This window comes from Theropithecus gelada, chromosome 12 (genome assembly GCF_003255815.1).
Source record: "Theropithecus gelada isolate Dixy chromosome 12, Tgel_1.0, whole genome shotgun sequence".
In the NCBI taxonomy this organism is placed as follows: domain Eukaryota; kingdom Metazoa; phylum Chordata; class Mammalia; order Primates; family Cercopithecidae; genus Theropithecus; species Theropithecus gelada.
Window position 1 is genome coordinate 78,229,841 of NC_037680.1, and position 25,938 is coordinate 78,255,778.

Consider the following 25,938-nt stretch of genomic DNA (forward strand, 5'->3'; position numbering starts at 1 on the left):
GGGAATCCTACCTAACTCATTTTTGAGGCCAACATCATCCTGATACCAAAGCCTGGCAGAGACAAAACAAAAAAAGAGAATTTTAGATAAATATCCCTGATGAACATCGATGCATAAATCCTCAATAAAATACTGGCAAACTGAATCCAGCAGCACATCAAAAAGCTTATCCACTATGATCAACTGGGCTTCATCTCTGGGATGCAAGCCTGGTTCAACATATGCAAGTCAATAAACATAATCCAGCATATAAACAGAACCAAAGACAAAAACCACGATTATCTCAATAGATGCAGAAAAGGCCTTTGACAAAATTCAACAGCCCTTCATGCTAAAAACTCTCAATAAATTCGGTATTGATGGAACGTATCTCAAAATAATAAGAGCTATTTATGACAAACCCACAGCCATTATCGTACTGAATGGGCAAAAACTAGAAGCATTCCCTTTGACATCTGGCACAAGACAGGGATGCCCTCTCTCACCACTCCTATTCAACATAGTTTTGGAAGTTCTGGCTAGGGCAGTCAGGTAAGAGAAAGAAATAAAGGGCATTCAGTTAGGAAAAGAAGAAGTCAAATTGTCCCTGTTTGCAGATGACATGATTGTATAATTAGAAAACCCCATGGTTGCAGCCCAAAATCTCCTTAAGCTGATAAGCAACTTCAGCAAAGTCTCAGATACAAAATCAATGTACAAAAACTAGAAGTATTCTTATACACTAATAACAGACAGAGAGCCAAATCGTGAATGAACTCCCATTCACAATTGCTTCAAAGAGAATAAAATACTTAGGAATCCAACTTACAAGGGATGTGAAGGAACTCTTCAAGGAGAACTACAAACCATTGCTCAGTGAAATAAAAGAGGACACAAACAAATGGAAGAACATACCATGCTCATGGATAGGAAGAATCAATATCATGAAAATGGCCATACTGACCAAGGTAATTTATAGATTCAATGCCATCCCCATTAAGCTACCAATGACTTTCTTCACAGAATTGGAAAAAACTTCTTTAAAGTTCATATGGAACCAAAAAAGAACCCGCGTTGTCAAGACAATCCTAAGCCAAAAGAACAAAGCTGGAGGCATCACGCTACCTGACTTCAAACTATACTACAAGGCTACAGTAACCAAAACAGCATGGTACTGGTACCAAAACAGAGATATAGACCAATGGAACAGAACAGAGCCCTCAGAAATAATACCACACATCTACAACCATCTGATCTTTGACAAACCTGACAAAAACAAGAAGAAATGGGGAAAGGATTCCCTAGTTAATAAATGGTGCTGGGAAAACTGGCTAGCCATAAGTAGAAAGCTGAAACTGGATCATTTCCTTACTCCTTATACGGAAATTAATTCAAGATGGATTAGAGACTTAAGTGTTAGACCTAAAACCATAAAAACTCTAGAAGAAAACCTAGGTAATATCTTTCAGGACATAGGCATGAGCAAGGACTTCATGTCTAAAACACCAAAAGCAATGGCAACAAAAGCCAAAATTGACAAATGGGATCCAATTAAACTAAAGAGCTTCTGCACAGCAAAAGAAACTACCATCAGAGTGAACCGGCAACCTACAGAATGGGAGAAAATTTTTGCAATCTACTTATCTGACAAAGGGCTAATATTCAGAACCTACAAAGAACTCAAACAAATTTACAAGAAAAAAATGAACAACCCCATCAAAAAGTGGGCAAAGGATATGAATAGACACTTCGCAAAAGAAGACATTCATACAGCCAACAGACACATGAAAAAATGCTCATCATCACTCGCCATCAGAGAAATGCAAATCAAAACCACAATGTGATACCATCTGACACCAGTTAGAATGGCAATCATTAAAAAATCAGGAAACAACAGGTGCTGGAGAGGATGTGGAGAAATGGGAACACTTTTACACTGTTGGTGGGACTGTAAATTAGTTCAATCATTGTGGAAAACAGTGTGGCGATTCCTCAAGGATCTAGAACTAGAAATACCATTTGACCCAGCCATCCCATTACTGGGTATATACCCAAAGGATTATAAATCATGCTGCTATAAAGACACATGCACACGTATGTTTATTGCGGCACTATTCACAATAGCAAAGACTTGGAATCAACCCAAATGTCCATCAGTGACAGACTGGATTAAGAAAATGTGGCACATATACACCATGGAATACTATGCAGCCATAAAAAAGGATGAGTTCCTGTCCTTTCTAGGGACATGGATGCAGCTAGAAACCATCATTCTGAGCAAACTATTGCAAGAACAGAAAACCAAACACCACATGTTCTCACTCATAGGTGGGAATTGAACAAGGAGATCACTTGGACACAGGAAGGGGAACATCACACACTGGGGCCTATTGTGGGGATGGGGTAGGGGGAGGGATAGCATTAGGAGATATACCTAATGTAAATGATGAGTTAATGGGTGCAGCACACCAACATGGCACATGTATACATATGTAACAAACCTGCACGTTGTGCACATGTACCCTAGAACTTAAAGTATAATAAAAAAAAAAAAAAAGCTTTACAAAGTTTTATCAAAAAGCAAGCATTTTTCTTGAAATACAGATCATAATGCTTACATCAATATCTCCTTGAAAAGGTAAAATTAAACTGAGTTTTTATCTACATAATCACAGATTTCAGAATAGAATAATTTGCATGAAGTTTATTTTACTGTTTTGAATTTACATAAAGGAGTACACAAAGTCATGAGCTCAAGGTTAGAATAATATGACAATATTCATGTTTACTTCCCAGACATTTTGTGACACCACTGATTCAAGAGCTCATATACCTTAAAATTCATTCATGCATATTTTCAACTATACAGTTTATTGAAGCGGGTATGATAAATTATGTTATTTCCATTTTAAGTGTTGCTCTGTGAAATGAATATGGTACATAATTATGGAGATGACACTGGTAATTAGTTCAGAGAAGCAGCAGAACCTACATAATTTTTAATACATGGTTGAATTAAAAGAGTGTTTAAATAACACTTCAACATTTATTTCCTTATTCATTATACAAGTGGACAAAATGTACTTTATAATCATTAAATTATCATTATGAATAATTTACTGGTCCTGAAAACAGGTAAACAGAGTCAAGAAATCTACCTTAACTACCTGTATAGTCAACACTTTCTAAAATGTTGCACCTTTCAATTATTCAAAGCCTACTTGTATATAATTGGCTTTATTAAGTAGTATATTTTTGTTTGATGATTAACTCAACACCAATCAGATAAAATTGAATGCGAGTAAATAATGTCAAAATATCATAATAATGTATTACTTTGGTGACAAATATCTTTTTTTTTTAACAAGGCTTAAACATGTTTTTTTCTTTCTTATTTTGTTTTTAAATTCTGTCATAGCAAAACTTTTTTTGCCAAATAGAAGCACAGCTTAATTAGTTTTATCTAATATTTCTTTGTGAAGGACACTATTTTGTGTTGAGCTAATCATTATTCTAAGATTAATGGATACTATGATAATAAAAGGTTATTTACTTTGTATTAAAAAAAAAAGAAAAAAGAATCCATGGTTCAATTGGGATAAATAGAAAGCACAAAAGAAGGTAACCAATTTAAACTCAAATATATTATAATTACATAAAATGTGACAGACGCTACAGTAACGTTACATACATTAACATTACATATATTAACTACTACACTAACAGATGTAGATAAAATACAAAGACTGTCAGACTGGATGTTTTAAATCTATATTCAGTTTACAAAAGATACAACTAAAACAATGTAATTTATATTTTTCTAACACAATATTCTATTTCATCTATATTTTCAAATTTTTGGCATAGAGTTATATATGATATTCTCTTTTTTAACTTTTTAAACTGCCTTCATATTTATACCTATATTCCAAATTTTGCATAATTTTCTTAATGAGACTTACCAGAATTGTGCCTACTGCGCTACTTTTATTATTAGCTTTTGTATTGTTACATTTCTTTAACATCTACATTGCTGTAAATAACTCATTTATTTCTTTTCTGTTAATAATTTCTTCTTCTTGATTTCCTAAAGTTTTACTGTCATTTTCTAAGTTCTCAAATTTAATGCTAATTTAGTTTCCACACTCATCTTCCTCCCTCTCCCTGACTCCCTCCCTCCCTCTCCTTCTCCTTTCTTCCTTCCTAATACAATTTTGTTTAACTTTTAGTGGTTGCTCTAGGGATTATAATATGGATCTTTCACATATCACAATGTATCTTGAATTAAAATTAAGCCACCATGTCCAATAGTATAATTCTGTTTACACCTCCTCATTCTCTGTGCTATTCTGGCCATGTATTGCACTTCTACATATGCTACAATTCCTATCATTCCTTGACATTATTGTGTTTTTAAATAATAAGACTCAATTGTCTTTTGGAGAAATTTTTTTAATAGTCTTGTGTTTTTACCCACATATTTACCATTTCTAGTGCTCTTCCTTCCTGTGCATCTGGGCTTCTATCTGGGATCATTTGTCTCCAACCTGAAGCTTTTTTTGATATTTATTACCATGTAGGTCTTCTAGATACAAATTCTCTCAGCTTTTCTCTTTTACCATCTTTTTGAAGTATATTCTCACTGAATATAGAAATCTAGGCTGAACTTTCCCTGCCTCCCAGCATTCTAAAGCTGGCATTCTCTTGTCCTCTGACTTACATTGTTTTTGATGGAGAGTTAGCTGATATTCTTATTGTTGTGCATCTGAATGTAATGTGTTTTTCCCCCCCACTGTCTGCCTTTAAGATTTTCTCATTATCTTGGGTTTTCAGCAGTTTGAATGGGATGTACATATGTGTGATCATTTCTGTACTTATTCACTTAAAGTTCACTGAGTTTCTTGAATCTATGGATGGATTTTTAATCAATTTGGGGAAGACTTAGGTCATTAGTTCTTTAAATATTTCCTCTCCTGGATTCAAATAAACACAATTAGAAATGACAAGGGGGAATATTACCACTGACCCCACAGAAATACGAACAACCATTGGAGAGTATTATGAACACCACTACGCAAATAAGCTAGAAAATCTTCAAGAAATGGATAAATTCCTGGTCACATATACCCTCCCAAGACTGAACCAGGAAGAAACTGAATCCCTGAATAGACCAATAACAAGCTCTGAAATTGAAGCAATAATAAATAGCCTACCAACCAGAAAAAGCCCAAGACCAGAAGAATTCATAGCTGAATTTTACCAGATATACAAAGAAGAGCTGGTACCATTCCTACTGAAACTATTTCCAAAAATTGAGGAGAAGGAACGCCTCCCTAACTCATTCTATGAGGCCAGCATCACCCTGATGAAAACTTGGCAGAGATTCAACAAAAAAGAAAACTTTAGGCCAATATTCTTGATGAACATTGATGCAAAAATCCTCAACAAAATACTGGCAAACTGAATTTAGCAGCGGATCAAAAAGCTTGTCCACCACTATCAAGTAGGCTTTATCCTTGGGATGCAAGGTTGGCTCAACATATACAAATAAATAAATGTGATTAATCACATAAACAGAACTAAAGACAAAAACCACGATTATCTCAATAGATGCAGATAATGCAGCTACTGAATAAAATTCAATACCATTCATGTCAAACCGCTCAACAAACTAGGTATTGAAGGACCACACCTCAGAATAAGAAGAAAGATATTGAGGTATTGAAACCCACAGCCAATATCATACTGAATGGGCAATGCTTCCCTATTTTTTCTTTTTAAATAAACCTCAACGTTATTCAGCTGATGTGCTTCAAAAACAATGGATGTAAATCCAAACCAATTCCCTATTCCCCTTAAAAACTGGCACAAGACAAAGGATGCTCTCTCTCACCACTTCTAGTCAATATAGTATTGGAAATCCTGGCCAGGGCAATCAGGCAAGTGAAAGAAATAAAAGGCATCCCAATAGGAACAGAGGAAGTCAAACTATCCCTGTTTGCAGACAACATAATCCTACATCTAGAAAACCCCATAGTCTCAGCCCAAAAGCTTCTTAAACTGATAAACAACTTCAGCAAAGTCCTAGGACAAAAAATCAATGTGCAAAAATCACTAGCATTCCTATACACCAACAACAAGTCAAGAACTGAATCAGGAATGAACTCCCATTCACAACTGCTATAAAAAGAATAAAATACCTAGAAGTACACCTAACTAGAGGTGAAAGATCTCTACAAGAGGAACTACAAACCACTGCTCAAAGAAGTCAGAAATGACACAAACAAATGGTAAAACATTCCATGCTCACAGTTAGGAAGAATCAATATCATTAAAATGGCCATTACTGCCCAAAGAAATTTATAGATTCAATGCTATTCTTAATAAACCACCTTGAGATTCTTCAAAGAACTAGAGAAAACTATTTTAAAATTCATGTGGAACCAAAAAAGAGCCCAAATAACCAAAGCAATCCTAAGCAAAAATAACAAAGCTAGAGGCATCACACTACCCAACTTCAAACTATACTATACAGGGCTACGTACCCAAAACATCACGGTACTGGTACAAAAACAGACACATAGACCAAAGGAACAGGACAGAGAACCCAGAAGTAAGACCATACACCTACAACTATCTGATCTTTGACAAACCTGACAAAAACAAGCAATAGGGAAAGGATTCCATATTCAATAAATGGTGCTGGGATAACTGGCAAGCCATATGCAGAAGATTGAAACTGGACCTCTTCCTTATACCATATACAAAAATTCATTCAAGATGGATTAAATACTTAAATGTAAAACCCAAAACTATAAAATAAAAACCCTGGAAGACAACCTAAGCAATACCAATCAGGACAGAGGCAGGGACAAAGATTTCATGATGAAGACACCAAAAGCAAACTCAACAAAAGCAAAAATTGACAAATGGGATCTAATTAAACTGAAGAGCTTCTGCACAGCAAAACAATTAACAGAGTAAACAGACAACCTACAGAATGGGGGAAAATTTTTGCAAAGTATGCATCTAACAAAGGTCTAATATCCAGCATCTATAAGGAACTTAAACAAATTTACAAGAAAAAAACAAACAACACCATTAAAAAGCGGGCAAAGGACATAAACAGATACTTTCCAAAAGAAGACACACATATGGCCAACAATTATGTGAAAAAAAGCTCAGCATCATTGATCATTAGAGAAATGCAAATCAAAACCACAATGAGATACCATCTCACATCAGTCAGAATGGCTATTACTAAACCCCCCCCCCCAAAAAAAATAACAGATGCTGATGAGGTTGCAGAGAAAAAGGAATGCTTATACACTGTTGGTGGGAGTGTAAATTAGTTCAACCGTGGTGGAAGACTGTGGTGATTCCTCGAAGACCTAAAAACAAAAATACCATTTGACCCAGCAATCCCATTACTGGGTATATACCCAAAAGAATATGAATTGTTCTATTACAAAAACACATGCATGCATATGCTCATTGCAGCACCATTCACAAGGGCAAAGACATGTAATCAACCTGAACGTCCATCAGTGATAGACTGGATAAAGAAAATGTAATACATATACACCATGGAATACTATGCAGCCATAAAAAATAACGAGATCCTATCCATTCCAGGGGCATGGATGGTGCTGGAGGCCATTATCCTTAGCAAACAAACATAGGAACAGAAAAACAAATACTACATGTTCTCCCTTATAAGTGGGAGCTAAATGATTAGAACATATGGACACAGAGGGGAACAAAACACAGCAAGGCCTATCAGAGGTGGAAGGTAGGAGGAAGTAGAGGATCAGAAAAATAACTGAGTACTAGGCTTAGTATCTGGTGATGAAATAATCTGTACAACAAACCCCCATGACACAAATTTACCTATGTACCAAGCCTACACATGTACCCCAGAACTTAAAAGTTAAAAAAATGTATTTCCTCTTCTCTTCCTCTGGGACTCAACTATATGTTATAAATTGAGTGACAGTATCCCACCAGTTTCTTACATTTTTCCAATCTTTTTTTCCTCAGCTTCGATTTGAATGATTTTGATGGATCAGTTTTTCAGTTCACAGATCCTTTCTCTGTTTCCAGAATGCTTTTAAGTCCTTCAATGAACTATCCATTTCAAATACCGTATTTTAAGATCTAGAATTTTTACTTGGTTCTTTTCCATTTTCACTGTCTTCAGAATTCCCATTTTGTCCACCTTTTGTACACCATTTCCACTTTGATATGTTTATGACAGTTATTTTAAAGTTCTTGTTTCTAATTTGAACATCTGGGTCATCTGTGGGTTTACTTCTATTGACTGCTTTTATCCCTCCGTAAGTGGTAATTTTTTATTGTATGAATGGACATTATAAATGATAGAGACTCTGGATTTTTAAAATATCTTCCTCTAAAAAGTGTTCTTTTTTGGAAGGCAATTCCTGGCAGATAATGTTCGTCCTATAAAGGCTTCGTTAGAGGATGGGTCTCTTGCAGTTTCTGTAGAACATGGTCCTTGCTCCTAAATTGGCCTTTCTGGGATCTCAACTGAATTCTGGGACTATTTAATGAGATCTCTCTGCTTTCGCTGAGTCAAACTCCAGGAACTCTGAATTTGGCCTTCTGAATTTCCTGGTCAGTTCTCAGCCCTCCAGCGTCTGTTCTCTGTAGTTTCTCCTGGAGGTTTACCATGTCCACACACAACTTATTTTCAGCCAAGAACCTGAGTAGAATACCTACATAGATTTCTGGACTCTTTATCTGCTATTCCTTTGTCTTTAGAACCCCGCTCAACAAATTCCAGTCTCCGTAGGGGTACTAAACTGCCGTCTCTGCTGCCTCGGCTCGGCGTCTGCTGCCTCGGCTCGGCGTCTGCTGCCTCGGCTCGGCGTCTGCTGCCTCCGCTCGGGGTNCTGCCTCGGCTCGGCGTCTGCTGCCTCGGCTCGGCGTCTGCTGCCTCCGCTCGGCGTCTGCTGCCTCCGCTCGGCGTCTGCTGCCTCCGCTCGGCGTCTGCTGCCTCCGCTCGGCGTCTGCTGCCTCCGCTCGGCGTCTGCTGCCTCCGCTCGGCGTCTGCTGCCTCCGCGCACCAAGATTGCCACACTCTTCTTGGGTTTCACTTTGCTGTGCAGGAATCGCTGCCAGATAAAAAGCTGCTTAAATGTGGAGCTCTCCGCTTGTGCGTCCCTTCTCTTTAGAAGTGCCTCCCTCCACTTTCCATTGTCCCATGCCAGGATATAGTTTCTTCATGTATTTTTCTGTTTCATAGCTGTTTAGAGCAGACGAGTGAATCCAATACCAAATATTCCAGCATGGCCAGAACCAGAAATTCGCTGCTGCTCATTCTTCAGTGTGAGTTTTTATATCACTTTCCCAGCAGCTTTCTGGAACAATAAGTTAAATCCACTTCCCATGTGTTTTCAGTTCTTAGTTTGTATGGATTTAAAATTTTTTAACCTAGATCTATGTTGTACATTTTAGCAAATTAAAGTCCTAAAATGTATGCAATGTAATTTTATTTTATCCTAATTATATACTATATAAAGTCAAAAATTTCTACAATGGTTAAAACAAAGTACTTTTTTTACTCTCACCTGTATTAATCATGGTTTTGTTGTTTTGTTGTTTTGTTGTTGTTTGTTTTGGTTTGATTATTTTTGAGACAGAGTCTCACTCTCAAGCTGGAGTGCAGTGATAGGATCATGGCTCACTGCAGCCTCAAACTACTGGTTGCAAGCCATTCTCTGCCTCAGTCTCCGGAGTTAACTAGGACTACAGGTACATGCCACCACACCCAGTTAATTTTTTAATATTTCTTTTGTAGAGATGGGGTCTCACCAGTTTAGAACTCCAGGCCTCAAGCAATCCTCCTGCTTTGGCCTCCCAAAATGCTGGGATTATAGGTGTGAGCCACTATGCTCAATCACATTTTGTTTTAAGAGAAAAAAAAAAGCTTCTGTACGTTATGAAATTCTGGCATCTTAAAAAGCTTGTTGAGGGAGAGACTTCCCCTCCCAGTGTTAGAGTGCTAGAGACAGCAAAGGCTTAGCAGACAGCATATCTTTTAATTGCAAACTAACCAATCCCAACACTGTAGCTCCACCCACCATTTTTTGTTTGTTTGTTTTTGTTTTTGTTTTTTTGTCTCACTCTGTTGCCCAGGCTGGAGTGCAGTAGCGCCATCTCAGCTCACTGCAAACTCTGTCTCCCGGGTTCAAGCGATTCTCTTGTCTCAGCCTCCCAGGTAGCTGGGATTACAGGCATGTGCCACCACACCCAGCTAAGTTTTGTATTCTTGGTAGAGATGGGTTTCACCATGTTAGCCAGGCTGGTCTCAAACTCCTAACCTTAAGTGATCTGCTCTCCTCAGCCTCCCAAAGTGCTGGGATTACAGGCATGAGCCACCGCGCCCAGCCAACCACCTACTAATCTAATTCTCACACATTTCCTTTGCCCTAAATTATCCCAGGGCCAGGTATTAGAAAACTAGAGACCATTTCTATAACCCAAAGACCCCTGAAATTATTCAAACTAGCCAATCCTAAACGGTTTTCCTGCCTTACCTTCCCCTCAGCAATCCCCAAAAGGCCTAGATTCTTCCCTCACTCCTGTCCTCTGCCTCCTGACCATTCTGATACTTCCCCTGTGTCCCTCAGTGGTGTTTCATGTCCCCTACTCTCAGAGAATATAACAAATTCTTTTTTCAATGACAGTACCTCTCCATGTTTTCATATAGTCATACTTCTGTAAATTAAATCCTGGGTACAATAGTAGAATTCCACCCCACCCACCCCCTAATTTCCACTCCTCAGAAGCTGCCTTTTCGACTTCTAAATAAATTTCTCTACATTTTGCCTTCCTGTTTCTAAGTAACATGCTTATATTATTCATTGATTTTTTCGTTTGAAATACTAAGTATTAACTGCATATTGTGGAAGAAAAATATTATCTCTCTATTCTCCCCCGACAGTTTTCATACTTCTCGCCATTCCTCCAATATATTCTATAACATACATTTTTGTTAGATTGTTAGTGTTTGTATTAGTTTATATGTATAACTATCATTCAGAGTTTAACAATATATTACAATAATTATATTTCCTTTCCTTTATCATTTTTCAATTTCCCTGTAGTTAACATGTATCTTGATTTTTTATTTCTTTGCTTGCTTGTCCAATTTTCTGTGTAATTATCAAGTCATTCTCAAGCTTTCTATTAGAGTTCCATTAAAACTGCCCTTTTCTGAGATCCGGCCACTGCACTCCAGCCTGGGCGACGGAGCGAGACTCCATCTCAAAAAAAAAAAAAAAAAAGAAAAAAAAAAAACTGTCCTTTTAATGTGCTCAAACTAACAGTACCTATTTAAATAAATACAGGAAAAAGATTTTGACTATGCTAATGAAGATAAACACCTTACTATATACTTTACATTATTTTCAAGTATTAATGTTTCAAATTTTATTTAAATGGACATATATCCCCCAAATTCTTGAGAATTTGCCAGTGAAGCTTAGGAAAACTATTTGCAGAGTAAAACAAACAGTATGTATTGCCTCGAGCAAAACTATTCCTTGTTTTTTTTTTTTTTCCTTAAAAAAACAAACAAACAAAACCCTATGCTTAAAAAACTGTCTTCACAGTGTGGCAATTCCTCAAGGCTCCAGAACTAGAAATACCATTTAACCTAGCGATCCCATTACTGAGTATATACCCAAAGGATTATAAATCATGCTGCTATAAAGACACATGCACACGTATGTTTATTGCGGCACTATTCACAATAGCAAAGACTTGGAACCAACCCAAATGTCCATCAATGATAGACTGGATTAAGAAAATGTGGCACATATACACCATGGAATACTATGCAGCCATAAAAAAGGATGAGTTCCTGTCCTTTGCAGGGACATGGACAAAGCTGGAAACCATCATTCTGAGCAAACTATTACAAGGACAGAAAACCAAACACTGCATGTTCTCACTCATAGGTGGGAACTGAACAATGAGAACACTTGGACACAGGGCAGGGAACATCACACACCGGGGCCTGTCAGGGGGTGGGGGGCTGGGGAAGGGATAGCATTAGGAGAAATACCTAATGTAACTGATGAGTTGATGGGTGCAGCAAGCCAACATGACACATGTATACCTATGTAACAAACCTGCACGTTGTGCACATGCACCCTAGAACTTAAAGTGTTTAAAAAAAAAAACCAAAAAACTGTCTTCACTACTCAATGCTTAAACAGATAACGTCTGAAAAATAATATAGAGCATACAGAAAATGCTTTAGGATTCCCCTAAAATTCAACTAATGTAATAAATAATTGGACAAATCAATGAATCCTGCAGCTGTATGGAATAGTGTCATTCTTTTTTTTTTTTTTTTTTTTTTTGAGATGGAGTCTAGCTTTGTTGCCCAGGCTGAAGTGCAGTGGCACAATCTCAGCTCACTGCAACCTCTGCCTCCTGGGTTCAAGTGATTCTCCCGCCTCAGCCTCCCAAGTAGCTGAGATTACTGGTGTGCACCACCACGCCCGGCTAATTTTTGTATTTTTAGTAGAGACAGGGTTTCACCATGTTGGTCAGGCTGGTCTCAAACTCCTGACATCAAGTAATCTGCCCGCCTCAGCCTCCCAAAGTGCTGGGATTGCAGGCGTGAGTCACTGAGCCTAGCCATTTTTTTTTTTTTAAGTTTTAAGATACATTTAAGATTCTAATAAGCCTAACTGTAAGCAGAAACATAGTAAGAGCTGGCGTGTGAGGCAGTTTAATGAAGTGTGGTCTGAAACCAGAGTGCCCACACTCCCAGCTCAACCACTTACCACTTACCAGCTCCATGACCTAAGAAAGGTCCTTAACCACAGAGTGCCTCAGTTTCTTCATCCATAAAATAAGAATGAGAGAGAGAGAGAGAGTGTGTGTGTGTGTGTGTGTATATGTGTGTGTGTGTGTTTGGGTTGTAATAAAGACTAAGTTAATCCATGCAGCAATACTTAGAGAGAGACAAAGGGGAACAGAACAGGATAGAAGAAAAGGAATGGGAAAGGAGATGGGAAAAACTCTAAGGTGGAAGACAGTAGATGGGAAGAGAAGAGCAAGATAGAGATAAATACATGCATAATGAATACTTGAAACCACAGACAGTAACATCCCAGGAAAGAAATCTACTAAGATTATGCATTTTGCAGTAAATTGTTTATTTTTTTTTTTAAAACACCACTATAGCCCACAGTATAGAAATAGAATACTGTAAGATACCAAATAAAAAGGCACTCACTGCTTTTGTTTCTTTTCTACTCATTTTTATAAAAAGACAGAATTAGGGTAGAATATTTGGAACTATAAGGAGCCATTCTAATATCTAGAAGAGATATTAACATTACCTGTACAGAAAAATACTTCACTTCATCGAACTTAATTACAGTGTTCCTCTCACTGTCTTTGGATAGTAAGCTACACATTTTTGTACATTTCACAGCTTTGTTTATAGAGATGCGAATAAATAAATTAGCATAATGTTGTAAACTGACTGCAAATAGAATGATGTTTAGGAAATAAGTTTTGTTGTAATTGAACAATAATACATTATAAAATTAATACATTAAATGATTCAGACCAAAACCTAAGAATCAATTATGTAGCATTAAACAATAGAAAGAAAGTCTTCTAGAATAGTATTTTTGCCCATCACTGGTGGACACAATATAAGTAAAAGAAGGTTGATTCTTCCTTACATCCCATATATATATATATATATATATATATATATATATATTTTTTTTTTTTTTTTTTTTTTTTTTGAGATGGAGTCTCGCTCTGTCGCCCAGGCTGGAGTGCAGTGGCCGGATCTCAGCTCACTGCAAGCTCCGCCTCCCGGGTTCACGCCATTCTCCTGCCTCAGCCTCCCCAGTAGCTGGGACTACAGGCACCCACCACCTCGCCCGGCTAGTTTTTTGTATTTTTTTAGTAGAGACGGGGTTTCACCGTGTTAGCCAGGATGGTCTCGATCTCCTGACCTCGTGATCCGCCCGTCTCAGCCTCCCAAAGTGCTGGGATTACAGGCTTGAGCCACTGCGCCCAGCTACATCCCTTATATTTTTAACCTCACATTTCCAGCAAAATTTCTTTGCAAGTTTTTCTATATATTAATTTCAAGGTGACTATGCAATATATAGTTGAAATATTTCCTAAGGATAATTATGTAGAAATTCAAAATATTTTAAAATATATCAGAATAACTTATTTTTAATTTTGAGACAAAAAGTGTTCTACCCTAATTCACTTAAGAATATAGTTCATTTATATTATATTGGACTGTATTGTATCTTTCATAGAATGCTACAGAGTAAAACAATTTTGTTTCACGATTTAACTATCTTCAAAAATCTCTTTATACAGAATTATTTTCCAAAATTATCTTTATATAAAAAAGAAACATCAAATCTCCATAATGAGGCTAGTTTTATGCTGTGATAAATCTAAAAATAAGCACGCAGCTTATTTAAAAGCACCAATATAAAATAAATCCTTTTAAAAATGTTTAAAGGAAGCACACATTACTTACAAATAAATTAACATTATCATACAAGAAGATATATATTTTTCCTTTCACTTATATGGTGATTGAGGTGAATACAGATGACTGAAAAGCTTTTGTTACTCCCACATGAAAAAGTGGACTTTATTTCCCCTGCCACTAAATCTGGGCTGGCTCTATGATTACATTAACCAATAAAATGTAATGGAACGTGACTAGGGTTGGGACTAGTAAGCCAAAAAGGCACTCACCTCAGGCACAAAATTTAAGGGGACACCAAAAACTGGTAATCAAGATAGATAATATATTACTGTGATATATTTTTAAATTAAAATTAATACAGGGGGAAAAAAACATGATAGGACTCAGGGAAAGAGGGAGAGATCCAACCATTTCAGCATCCCAGCTGAGTCTAGCCTTCCATGCATCCCCACTAAAGCAACCAGACATGTAAATGGGCCACTTTAGATATTCCAGCCCGTTTGAACTGTCAGACAACTACAACCCAAGCTGTTGTATCATGAAGCAGAAGAAGCAACTAGTGAATGCACAGTAGTGATTAATAATAAAATGGTCAATGTGTTAAGCCACTAAGATTTGGAATGATCTGTAATGCAGCAATGGATAACTGAAACAGTGAGATACAATTACTATGATTCTTAAATCAAAAGAAAGGATACTGTTAGGCGTAAAATGTCTGCAGTTCTTTACATGAATGCCCAGGCAGCCAACCTACAACAATCAAAACAAAAACACAGACAGTGAATGCATTTAAAAAGTTAACTGTTCTTCCACTTTACACTGAACTCTATTTTTAAAAAGTAAAACTCCACGTTGTTTTTTCTCACTCGAAATATTGTTTCTCATGAAAAATATCTAGTTAATAGAAATCATCAGAAAGCAGAAATACTGAAGAAAAATGGGCAAGCCGCATTCAAAGTAAACCGAAAATGAACAAGAATACAAAGCCAAAGAATAATTCATTATTCACAGAAATCTGATCATCACTTTTTAAATTGTTTTTATTTGATATTAGGTGAGAACTGATAAAATACAGCACCCTGCATATAAAATTAAGAAATGTGCCTTATGTCAGACAAACTCTTTTATCCAGTATCCTAAGACCACTTAATTCATTCAGCAATGATTTATTGGCTGTAACATGCCAGGGGCTGTAAAATATTCATGCTCTTGCACCAAGTTTTTCTAAATGTTAAAGAAAATTGCATCATGTGCTTAACCAAAAAATCAAATACAAAATAAATGCAGGAACATTTGAATCCTAATATGAGAATTAGTCAAATATATTTAGCCATGTTTAGTATTTAAAACCAAGTCGAAATGACAGAAATATTATATTAAACATTGTATATGATAGGAGGTAGAGGGACAAGAAAAATTCTTATTTCATACCCAGTTACAACTCTAATAGTGTTCAGAAAATAAAGATAACTGTAAATGAATGTAATGATATTTGACAGTTCTATATGCATGTAGATTCTCATGTCTTTTTCTGTACTTTGAAAACAGAATAACAGATTTTTCTGGTTCTCAGCCTAGATACTGGGTCATCCCTTTGTGGTGGGTGGGTGGGTGTGTGTCTGTGTGTGTGTGAAAGGGGGGGGGGTGTTTGCTTTTGTTTCTAGGAGGCTTTTTGGATGGGGGAGGGGCGCAGGATCAATTTTCAAACTTTAGCATGATCTAGCAATAAATATAATCACTTTAAGAGCTCAGTAAAACTACTGATTCCCAGGCTCCTCTCCTAGAGATTCTAAGCTAGCAGATGTTAGGTGGAGCCTCAAGTTAATGTTTTATAAAAAGCATCTCAGGTAATTCTGATGTAACTAGATTTGGGAATCCCTAATATAGAAGATATTATTTCTGTGAATCAGGATGCTTTCTATAATTTCAGTGATTATTACAATGTTTTTCTGACTCATAAAAATTAAAAATTCATAAATATATTATCAGAGAGAACCATTTTCTGCGTATACTTTTTGATTATCAAATAATAAATAACTTATACAGGTTTTTGAGGGTTACTCATACATACCACATCCCCAAACGGCACCAAATTTGGTGTCTCCTGTGTTATTTCCAGTTCTTCACTATCAGACCCTTTAAGAGTTTTTTTCAGCATCTACAATGTAAATAAATTAAGATTTGGGAAAAGAAAGAAAAATATAACTAGGTGAAATATCAATTCAATAATTATTGTATGAATCTCTAGTAAGTATCAGGTCTCCTTGGTAGTAGGTATTAATATGATTAAGAAACTCATCCCTATCCTCAATAAGAAGTTATCAGAGAAATAAAAATGTACACAAGTATAAAATTAAGGGAATCAAGAAATAAGAGAAAAGTACATAGTTCTTCAGTTTGTTAAGAGATGGAATATTTAGTAGGATATCTTGAAAAGCTTATAAGGAGAATTCCAGCTGGTCCTAGTATAGGAGATACCTTGAGTGTGAATCTCTACTCAATCAAATATATATATATATATATACATATACACACACATACACATATATATGCACACATGCACACACATATACACACATATATATGCACACGCACACACACACTATAGGGACAGAAAGCAAGGAAAGAGAAATCTTAAGAGATGCTGGAAAAGAACAGAGAGAAGTAGGGAACACAAAAGGAAGCACAAATAAAATCATCCTGAGAAAGAGAAAGTTCAACATTGAGTACAAAAATTCTGACCACAGGTCTAGGAGTGGTAGCTCACAGTAACAGCCATAGAGAAGGGACCTGAAAGAGAAGGATGATGAGCGCTGCTTCTGGGGTGAAGGTGTCAGAGAGGAAGAGGTATCCCTGTATACATGGCAGGGAAGAGAAAGAAGGATGTAAGAGGGGAAAATTAAGCATAGCAAAAAACCCGAAGAGAACAACAGGTTATGCCCCTTCTTTCCCCTTACCTCCCATCAATTACAACTTCATCCATTTAAAGAAACTATACTTCAATACACTGAAAGAAGAGAGTATACTTAAACCACGGCAAAGAAATGATCATGGCCAAGAAATACGGAAAATCAGACCAACTCCATTAAAAGCTGTTATAAGGAGAAAATGGGGAGAAATCTTCCTATGACAAAAATTCTTCCTCTCAAATAACCACAAAACAGAAGTAAATTATAACATAAGATTTCAAACTGAATTAAGTATCTTCAAACAAGAATTTGGAGATGTTTTTAAGCCTACAATTAACAGTTCATTCATTTATTCAACAATTAAAACAGAAGTTGACCAAAGAGAAGAAAAAATGAAATAAGCCTTGATTAATTCAGGAAATAAATTTTTTAAAAAGACAAACCATCCCAGAAATAAATACTAAATTACAAAGTGCCCAAGGTAGCATCGATTCAAATAAAAACTTTATAACGGGCATTGAAGAAGATAAGAACCAGTGAAGAAAATGATAATGAGATAGAGAAAGAAGGATAAAGGGTCAGGGAAAAATAGTTCGACTGGAAGGCAGACAAATGAAAAATCCTCGAAGAAGTAAAACAAAATGGAGGAAAAACTAAAAGTTTAAAATTACAATCCAAGAAAAATTTAAGTAATAAGAAAAAAATCTATATGTGGATAGGACTCACCATGTGTCTAGAAAAACTGGCTCATAATGATCAACTCCAAGATATGTCTTAGTAAAATTACCAGGCTTTATAATGACATCTTGCCTACAGGCAAATGACCAAGTTATCTATGAAGATAAGAAATAAGACTGGCATCATACTTCTCAAGGGCAACACACAAAGTAATGCAACTGTAGAGCTGTATTTTTATAAAGTTCAAGGCAAGAAAGCTCAAGCCAGGGATTTTTATCCAACCAACTCTATTTTTATCCAACAAAGTAACAGCATTCGAGTATGAAGGCTATTTTTAAAAATACATGAAACAGACATTCCAGATAACACTTTACTCTTGAGCCCCTCCCAAGCAATCTACTAAAAGATGAGCTTCAACCAAACCAAAAGATAGCAGGGAAAACTTCAGAATAAGACTTACGGAGAAGACAGGCATGGTGGCTCACACCTGTAATCCCAACACTTTGGGAGGCCAAGGTGGGTGTATCACTTGAGGCCAGGAGTTTGAGACCAGCTTGGCCAACATGGTGAAAACCCATCTCTACTAAAAATACAAAAATTAGCAGGGCATGGTGGTGCACACCTGTAATTCCAGCTACTTGGGAGACTGAGGCAGGAGAATCGCTTCAACCTGGGAGGCGGAGATTGCAGTGAGCCAAGATCGTACCATTGCACTCCAGCTTGGGCGATAGAGTGAGACTGTCTCAAAAAACAAAAAAAAAAAACAGGGCAGTTCCAAGATGGCCAAATAGGAACAACTCCAGTTTCCAGCTCCCAGTGTGAATGACACAGAAAACGGGTGATTTCTGCATTTCCAACTGAGGTACCGGGTTCATCTCACTAGGGCATGTTGGACAGTGGGTGCAGGACAGTAGGTGCAGACCGCCGAGCGAGAGCCGACGCAGGGCGAAGAATCGCCTCACCTGGGAAGTGCAAGGGGGAAGGGAATTCCCTTTCCTAGCCAAGGGAAACCATGACACACACACCTGGAAAATCGGGTCACTCCCACCCTAATACTGTGCTTTACCAAGGGTCTTAGCAAATGGCACACCAGGAGATTATATCCCGTGCCCGGCTAGGACGGTCCCATGCCCACGGAGCCTCCCTCATTGTTTGCACAGGAGTCTGAGATCTAACTGCAAGGTGGCAGCCAGGCTGGGGGAGGGGCGCCTGCCATTGCTGAGGCTTCAATAGATAAACAAAGCAGCCGGGAAGCCCGAACTGGGTGGAGCCCACCGCAGCTCAAGGAGTCCTGCCTGCCTCTGTAGACTCCACCTCTGGGGACAGGGCATAGCTAAACGCAGCAGAAACGTCTGCAGATTAAAATGTCCCTGTCTGACAGCTTTGAAGACAGTAGTGGTTCTCCCAGCACAGAGTTTGCGATCTGAGAATGGACAGACTGCCTGCTCAAGTGGGTCCCTGACCCCCAAGTAGCCTAACTGGGAGACACCCCCACTAGGGGCAGACTGACACCTCACACCTCACACAGCCGGTTACACCTCTGAGACGAACCTTCCAGAGGAACGATCAGGCAGCAACAGTTGCTGTTCAGCAATATTCACTCTTCTGCAGCCTCCACTGCAGATACCCAGGCAAACAGGGTCTGGAGTAGACCTCAAGCAAACTCCAACAGACCTGCAGCTGAGGGTCTTGACTGTTAGAAGGAAAACTAACAAACAGAAAGGACATTCACACCAATACCCCATTGGTACATCACCATCATCAAAGACCAAAGGTAAATAAAACCACAAAGATGGGGAAAAAGCAGTGCAGAAAAGCTGAAAATTCTAAAAATCAGAGTGCTTGTCCCCCTCCAAAGGAACGCAGCTCCTCACCAGCAACCGAACAAAGCTGGATGGAGAATAACTTTGACAAGCTGAGAGAAGAAGGCTTCAGACAATCAAACTTCTCCAAGCTAAAGGAGGAAGTTCAAACCCATCGCAAAGAAGCTAAAAACTTTGAAAAACGATTGGATGAATGGCTAACTAGAAGAACCAATGTAGAGAAGTCCTTAAATGATCTGATAGAGCTGGAAACCATGACACGAGAACTATGTGACAAATGCACAAGCTTCAGTAACTGATTCAATCAACTGGAAGAAAGGGTATCAGTGATTGAAGATCAAATGAATGAAATGAATCGAAAAGTTTAAAGAAAAAAGAGTAAAAAGAAATGAACAAAGCCACCAAGAAATATGGGGCTATGTGAAAAGACCAAATCTATGTCTGATTGGTGTACCTGAAAGTGATGGGGAGAATGGAACCGAGTTGGAAAACACTCTGCAGGATATTATCCAGGAGAACTTCCCCACCCTAGCAAGGCAGGCCAACATTCAAATTCAGGAAATACAGAGAATGCCACAAAGATACTCCTGGAAAAGAGCAACTCCAAGACACATAATTGTCAGATTCACCAAAGCCGAAATGAAGGAAAAAATGTTAAGGGCAGCCAAGAAAATGGTCGGGTTACCCACAAAGGAAAGCCCATCAGACTAACAATGAATCTCTCAGCAGAAACTCTGCAAGCCACAAGAGAGTGGGTGCCAATATTCAACATTCTCAAAGAAAAGAATTTTCAACCCAGAATTTCATATCCAGCCAAACTAAGTTCCATAAGTGAAGGAGAAATAAAATCCTTTACAGATAAGCAAATCCTGGGAGATTTTGTCACCACTAGGTCTGCCCTACAAGAGCTCCTGAAGGAAGCACTAAACATGGAAATGAACAACTGGTACCAGTCACTGCAAAAACATGCCAAAATGTAGAGACCATCAATGCTAGGAAGAAACTGCATCAACTAATGAGCAAAATAACCAGCTAATATCATAATGACAGGATCAAGTTCACACATAACAATATTAACCTTAAATGTAAATGGGCTAAATTCTCCAATTAAAATACACAGACAGGCAAATTGGATAAAGAGTCAAGAACCATCAGTGTGCTGTATTCAGGAGACCCATCTCATGTGCAGAGACACACATAGGCTCAAAATAAAGGGATGGAGGAAGATCTACCAAGCAAGTGGAAAACAAAAAAAGGCAGGGGTTGCAATCCTAGTCTCTGATAAAACAGACTTTAAACCAACAAAGATCAAAAGAGACAAAGAGGGCCATTACATAATGGTAAAGAGATCAATTCAACAAGAAGAGCTAACTATCCTAAATATGTATGCACCCAATACAGGAGCACCCAGATTCATAAACCAAGTCCTTAGAGACTTACAAAGAGACTTAGACTCCCATACAATAATAATGGGAGACCATAACACCCCACTGTCAACATTAGACCGATCAACGAGATAGAAAGTTAACAAGGATATCCAGGAATTGAACTCAACTCTGCACCAAGCAGAGCTAATAGACATCTACAGAACTCTTCACCCCAAATCAACAGAACATACATTCTTCTCAGCACCACATCGCACTTATTCCAAAATTGACCACATAGTTGGAAGTAAAGCAGTCCTCAGCAAATGTAAAAGAACACAAATTATAACACACTGTCTCTCAGACCACAGTGCAATCAAACTAGAACTCAGGATTAAGAAACTCAATCAAAACCGCTCAACTACATGGAAACTGAACAACCTGCTCCTGAATGACTACTGGGTACATAACAAAGTGAAGGCAGAAATAAAGCTGTTCTTTGAAACCAATGAGAACAAAGATACAACATACTAGAACCTCTGGGACACATTTAAAGCAGTGTGTAGAGGGAAATTTATAGCATTAAATGCCCACAAGAGAAAGCAGGAAAGGTCTAAAATTGACACCCTAACATCACAATTAAAAGAACTAGAGAAGCAAGAGCAAACAAATTCAAAAGCTAGCAGAAGGCAAGAAATAACTAAGATCAGAGCAGAACTGAATGAGATAGAGACACAAAAAAACCCTTCAAAAAATTAATGAATCCAGGAGCTGGTTTTTTGAAAAGATCAACAAAATTGATAGACCGCTAGCAAGACTAATAAAGAAGAAAAGAGAGAAGAATCAAATTGATGCAATAAAAAAAGATAAAGGGTATATCACCACCGATCCCACAGAAATACAAACTACCATCAGAGAATACTATAAACACCTCTATGCAAATAAACTAGAAACCTAGAAGAAATTGATAAATTCCTGGACACATACACTCTCCCAAGACTAAACCAGGAAGAAGTTGAATCCTCGAATGGACCAGTAACAGGCTCTGAAATTGAGGCAATAATTAACAGCCTACCAACCTAAAAAAGTCCAGGACTAGATGAATTCAGAGCCAAATTCTACTGGAGGTACAAGGAGGAGCTGGTACCATTCCTTCTGAAACTATTCCAATCAATAGAAAAAGAGAGAATCCTACCTAACTCATTTTATGAGGCCAACATCATGCTGATACCAAAGCCTGGCAGAGACACAACAAAAAAAGAGAATTTTAGACCAATATACCTGATGAACATCAATGCAAAAATCCTCAATAAAATACTGGCAAACCGAATCCAGCAGCACATCAAAAAGCTTATTCACCATGATCAAGTTGGCTTCATCCCTGGGATGCAAGGCTGGTTCAATATACGCAAATCAATAAACGTAATCCAGCACATAAACAGAACCAAAGACAAAAACCACATGATTATCTCAATATATGCAGAAAAGGCCTTTGATAAAATTCAAGAGCCCCTCATGCTGAAAACTCTCAATAAATTCGGTATTGATAGAACATACCTCAAAATAATAAGAGCTATTTATGACAAACCTACAGTCAATATCATAGTGAATGGGCAAAAACTAGAAGCATTCCCTTTGAAACCTGGCACAAGACAGGGATGCCCTTTCTCACCACTCCGATTCAACACAGTGTTGGAAGTTCTGGCCAGGGCAATCAGGCAAGAGAAAGAAATAAAGGGTATTCAATTAGGAAAAGAGGATGTTAAATTGTTCCTGTTGCAGATGACATGATTGTATATTTAGAAAACCCCATCATCTCAGCCCAAAATCTCCTTAAGCTGATAAGCAACTTCAGCAAAGTCTCAGGATATAAAATCAATGTGCAAAAATCACAAGCATTCTTATACACCAATAGCAGACAGAGAGCCAAATCATGAGTGAACTCCCACTCACAATTGCTTCAAAGAGAATAAAATACCTAGAAATCCAACTTACAAGGGATGTGAAGAAACTCTTCAAGAACTACAAACCACTGCTCAGTGAAATAAAAGAGGACACAAACAAATGAAGAACACACCATGCTCATGGATAGGAAGAATCAATATCGTGAAAATGGCCATACTGCCCAAGGTAATTTATAGATTCAATGCCATCCCCATTAAGCTACCAATGACTTTCTTCACAGAATTGGAAAAATCTGCTTTAAAGTTCATATGGAACCAAAAAAGAACCCGCGTTGCCAAGACAATCCTAAGCCAAAAGAACAAAGCTGGAGGCATCACGCTACCTGACTTCAAACTACACTACAAGGCTACAGTAACCAAAACAGCATGGTACTGGTACCAAAACAGAGATATAGACCAATGGAACAGAGCAGAGCCCTCAGAAATAATACCACACATCTACAACCATCTGATCTTTGACAAACCTGACAAAAACAAGAAATGGGGAAAGGATTCCCTAGTTAATAAATGGTGCTGGGAAAACTGGCTAGCCATAAGTAGAAAGCTGAAACTGGATCCTTTCCTTACACCTTATACAAAAATTAATTCAAGATGGATTAGAGACTTAAATGTTAGACCTAAAACCATAAAAACCCTAGAAGAAAACCTAGGCAATACCATTCTGGACACAGACATGGGTAAGGACTTCATGTCTAAAACACCAAAAGCAATGGCAACAAAAGCCAAAATTGACAAATGGGATCTAATTAAACTAAAGAGCTTCTGCACAGTAAAGGAAACTACCATCAGAGTGAACAGGCAACCCACAGAATGGGAGAGAATTTTTGCAATCTACTCATCTGACAAAGGGCTAATATCCAGAACCTACAAAGAACTCAAACACATTTACAAGAAGAAAACAACCCCATCAAAAAGTGGGCAAAGGATATGAACAGACACTTCTCAAAAGAAGACATTTATGCAGCCAACAGACACATGAAAAAAGGCTCACCATCACTAGCTATCAGAGAAATGCAAACCAAAACCACAACGAGATACTATTTCACACCAGTTAGAATGGTGATCATTAAAAAGTCAGGAAACAACAGGTGCTGGAGAGAATGTGGAAAAATTGGAACACTTTTACACTGTTGATGGGACTGTAAACTAGTTCAACCATTGTGGAAGACAGTGTGGTGATTCTTCAAGGATCTAGAACTAGAAATACCATTTGGCCCAGCCATCCCATTACTGGGTATATACCCAAAGGATTATAAATCATGCTGCTATAAAGACACATGCACATGTATGTTTATTGCAGCACTATTCACAATAGCAAAGACTTGGAACCAACCCAGATGTCCATCGATGACAGACTGGATTAAGAAAATGTGGCACATATACACCATGGAACACTATGCAGCCATCAAAAAGGATGAGTTCCTGTCCTTTGTAGGGACATGGATGCAGCTGGACACCATCATTCTGAGCAAACTATCACAAGAACAGAAAACCAAACACCGCATGTTCTCACTCATAGGTGGGAATTGAACAATGAGAACACTTGGACACAGGAAGGGGAACATCACACACCGGGGCCTGTTGTGGGATGGGGGAGGGAGGAGGGATAGCATTAGGAGATATACCTAATGTAAATGATGAATTAATGGGTGCAGCACACCAACAGGGCACATGTATATATATGTAACAAACCTGCACGTTGTACACATGTACCCTAGAACAGAAAGTACACTAAAAAAAAAAAAAAAAAAAAGACTGTGGAGAGCAGTTAAAATATTTAATTGCAGAGTTAAAACTAAAGTAAAGATTCAAATGTTACTACTACAGAAACCACCAAACAACTATAATAATAAGGGAGACAAAAAGGAACAAATGACATATAAAACAATCAGAAATTAATTAATAAAATGATGAGAATAAGCCCCCACCTATCAATAATAACCTTGAATGTGAATGAATTAAGCTTTCCACTTCAAAGATATACACTGGCTAAATGGATCAAAAAAACATGACCTGATTTTCCAGATTTGGGTAAAAGAAGCCAAACCTACTGAGCTTACATTTTGCTTCTGCCCTCTGGCTGTGTTACCCTGGGCAAGATACTTAACCTCTCTAAGCCACAGATGCCGCATGCAATTTGCTGAATCATAACAGAACCTATTTAATGGGGCTCTTGTGAGACTTAAGAAAATTAATATTTATAGGTCAGGCATGGTGGCTCACACCTGTAATCACACCAATTTGGGAGGTCAAAGCAGGAGGATTGCTTGAGCCTAGGAGTTCGAGACCAGCCTGGGTAACCTAGCAATACCCCCCCATCTCTACAAAAGATAAAAGTAAATTAGCCTGGTGTGATGGCACATGTCTGTGGGCTGAGGTGGGATCATTGCTTGAGCCCAGGAGTTCAAGGCTGTAGTGAGCTATGATTTCGCCACAGCACTCCAGCCTGGGTAGGATAGAGCAAGACTCTGTCACACACACACACACAATTAATATAAATAAAGCAACTAATATACAGTACCTGGTATATGGTAATCAATACTTAAGAGTTTACTCTAGCTAAAAACCGAATTGTCTTTCCCAAAAATGCATACATTGCAATCCTCACTCCTTGTGCCTCAGAATGTGACTGTATTTGGAGATGGGATTTTTAAAGAGGTAATTAGGTTAAAATGAAGTCATCAGGGTGGACCCTAATCCCAT

General features: G+C 37.8%; 1 protein-coding gene across 3 annotated transcripts in view; it reads right to left on the minus strand.

The window, feature by feature from the left end:
* C2CD6 (C2 calcium dependent domain containing 6) overlaps positions 1–25,938 on the minus strand; it is a 177,399-nt gene that overhangs the window by 148,491 nt on the left and 2,970 nt on the right. For all 3 annotated transcript variants that reach the window (XM_025404809.1, XM_025404808.1, XM_025404807.1), the window contains exons 2-4: positions 16,569–16,655; positions 15,196–15,247; positions 13,362–13,507 (exon numbers count right to left, since the gene is read on the minus strand). In XM_025404809.1, the coding sequence (XP_025260594.1) occupies positions 13,362–13,507; positions 15,196–15,247; positions 16,569–16,655 (285 nt within the window). The remainder of the gene's footprint in view (positions 1–13,361; positions 13,508–15,195; positions 15,248–16,568; positions 16,656–25,938) is intronic.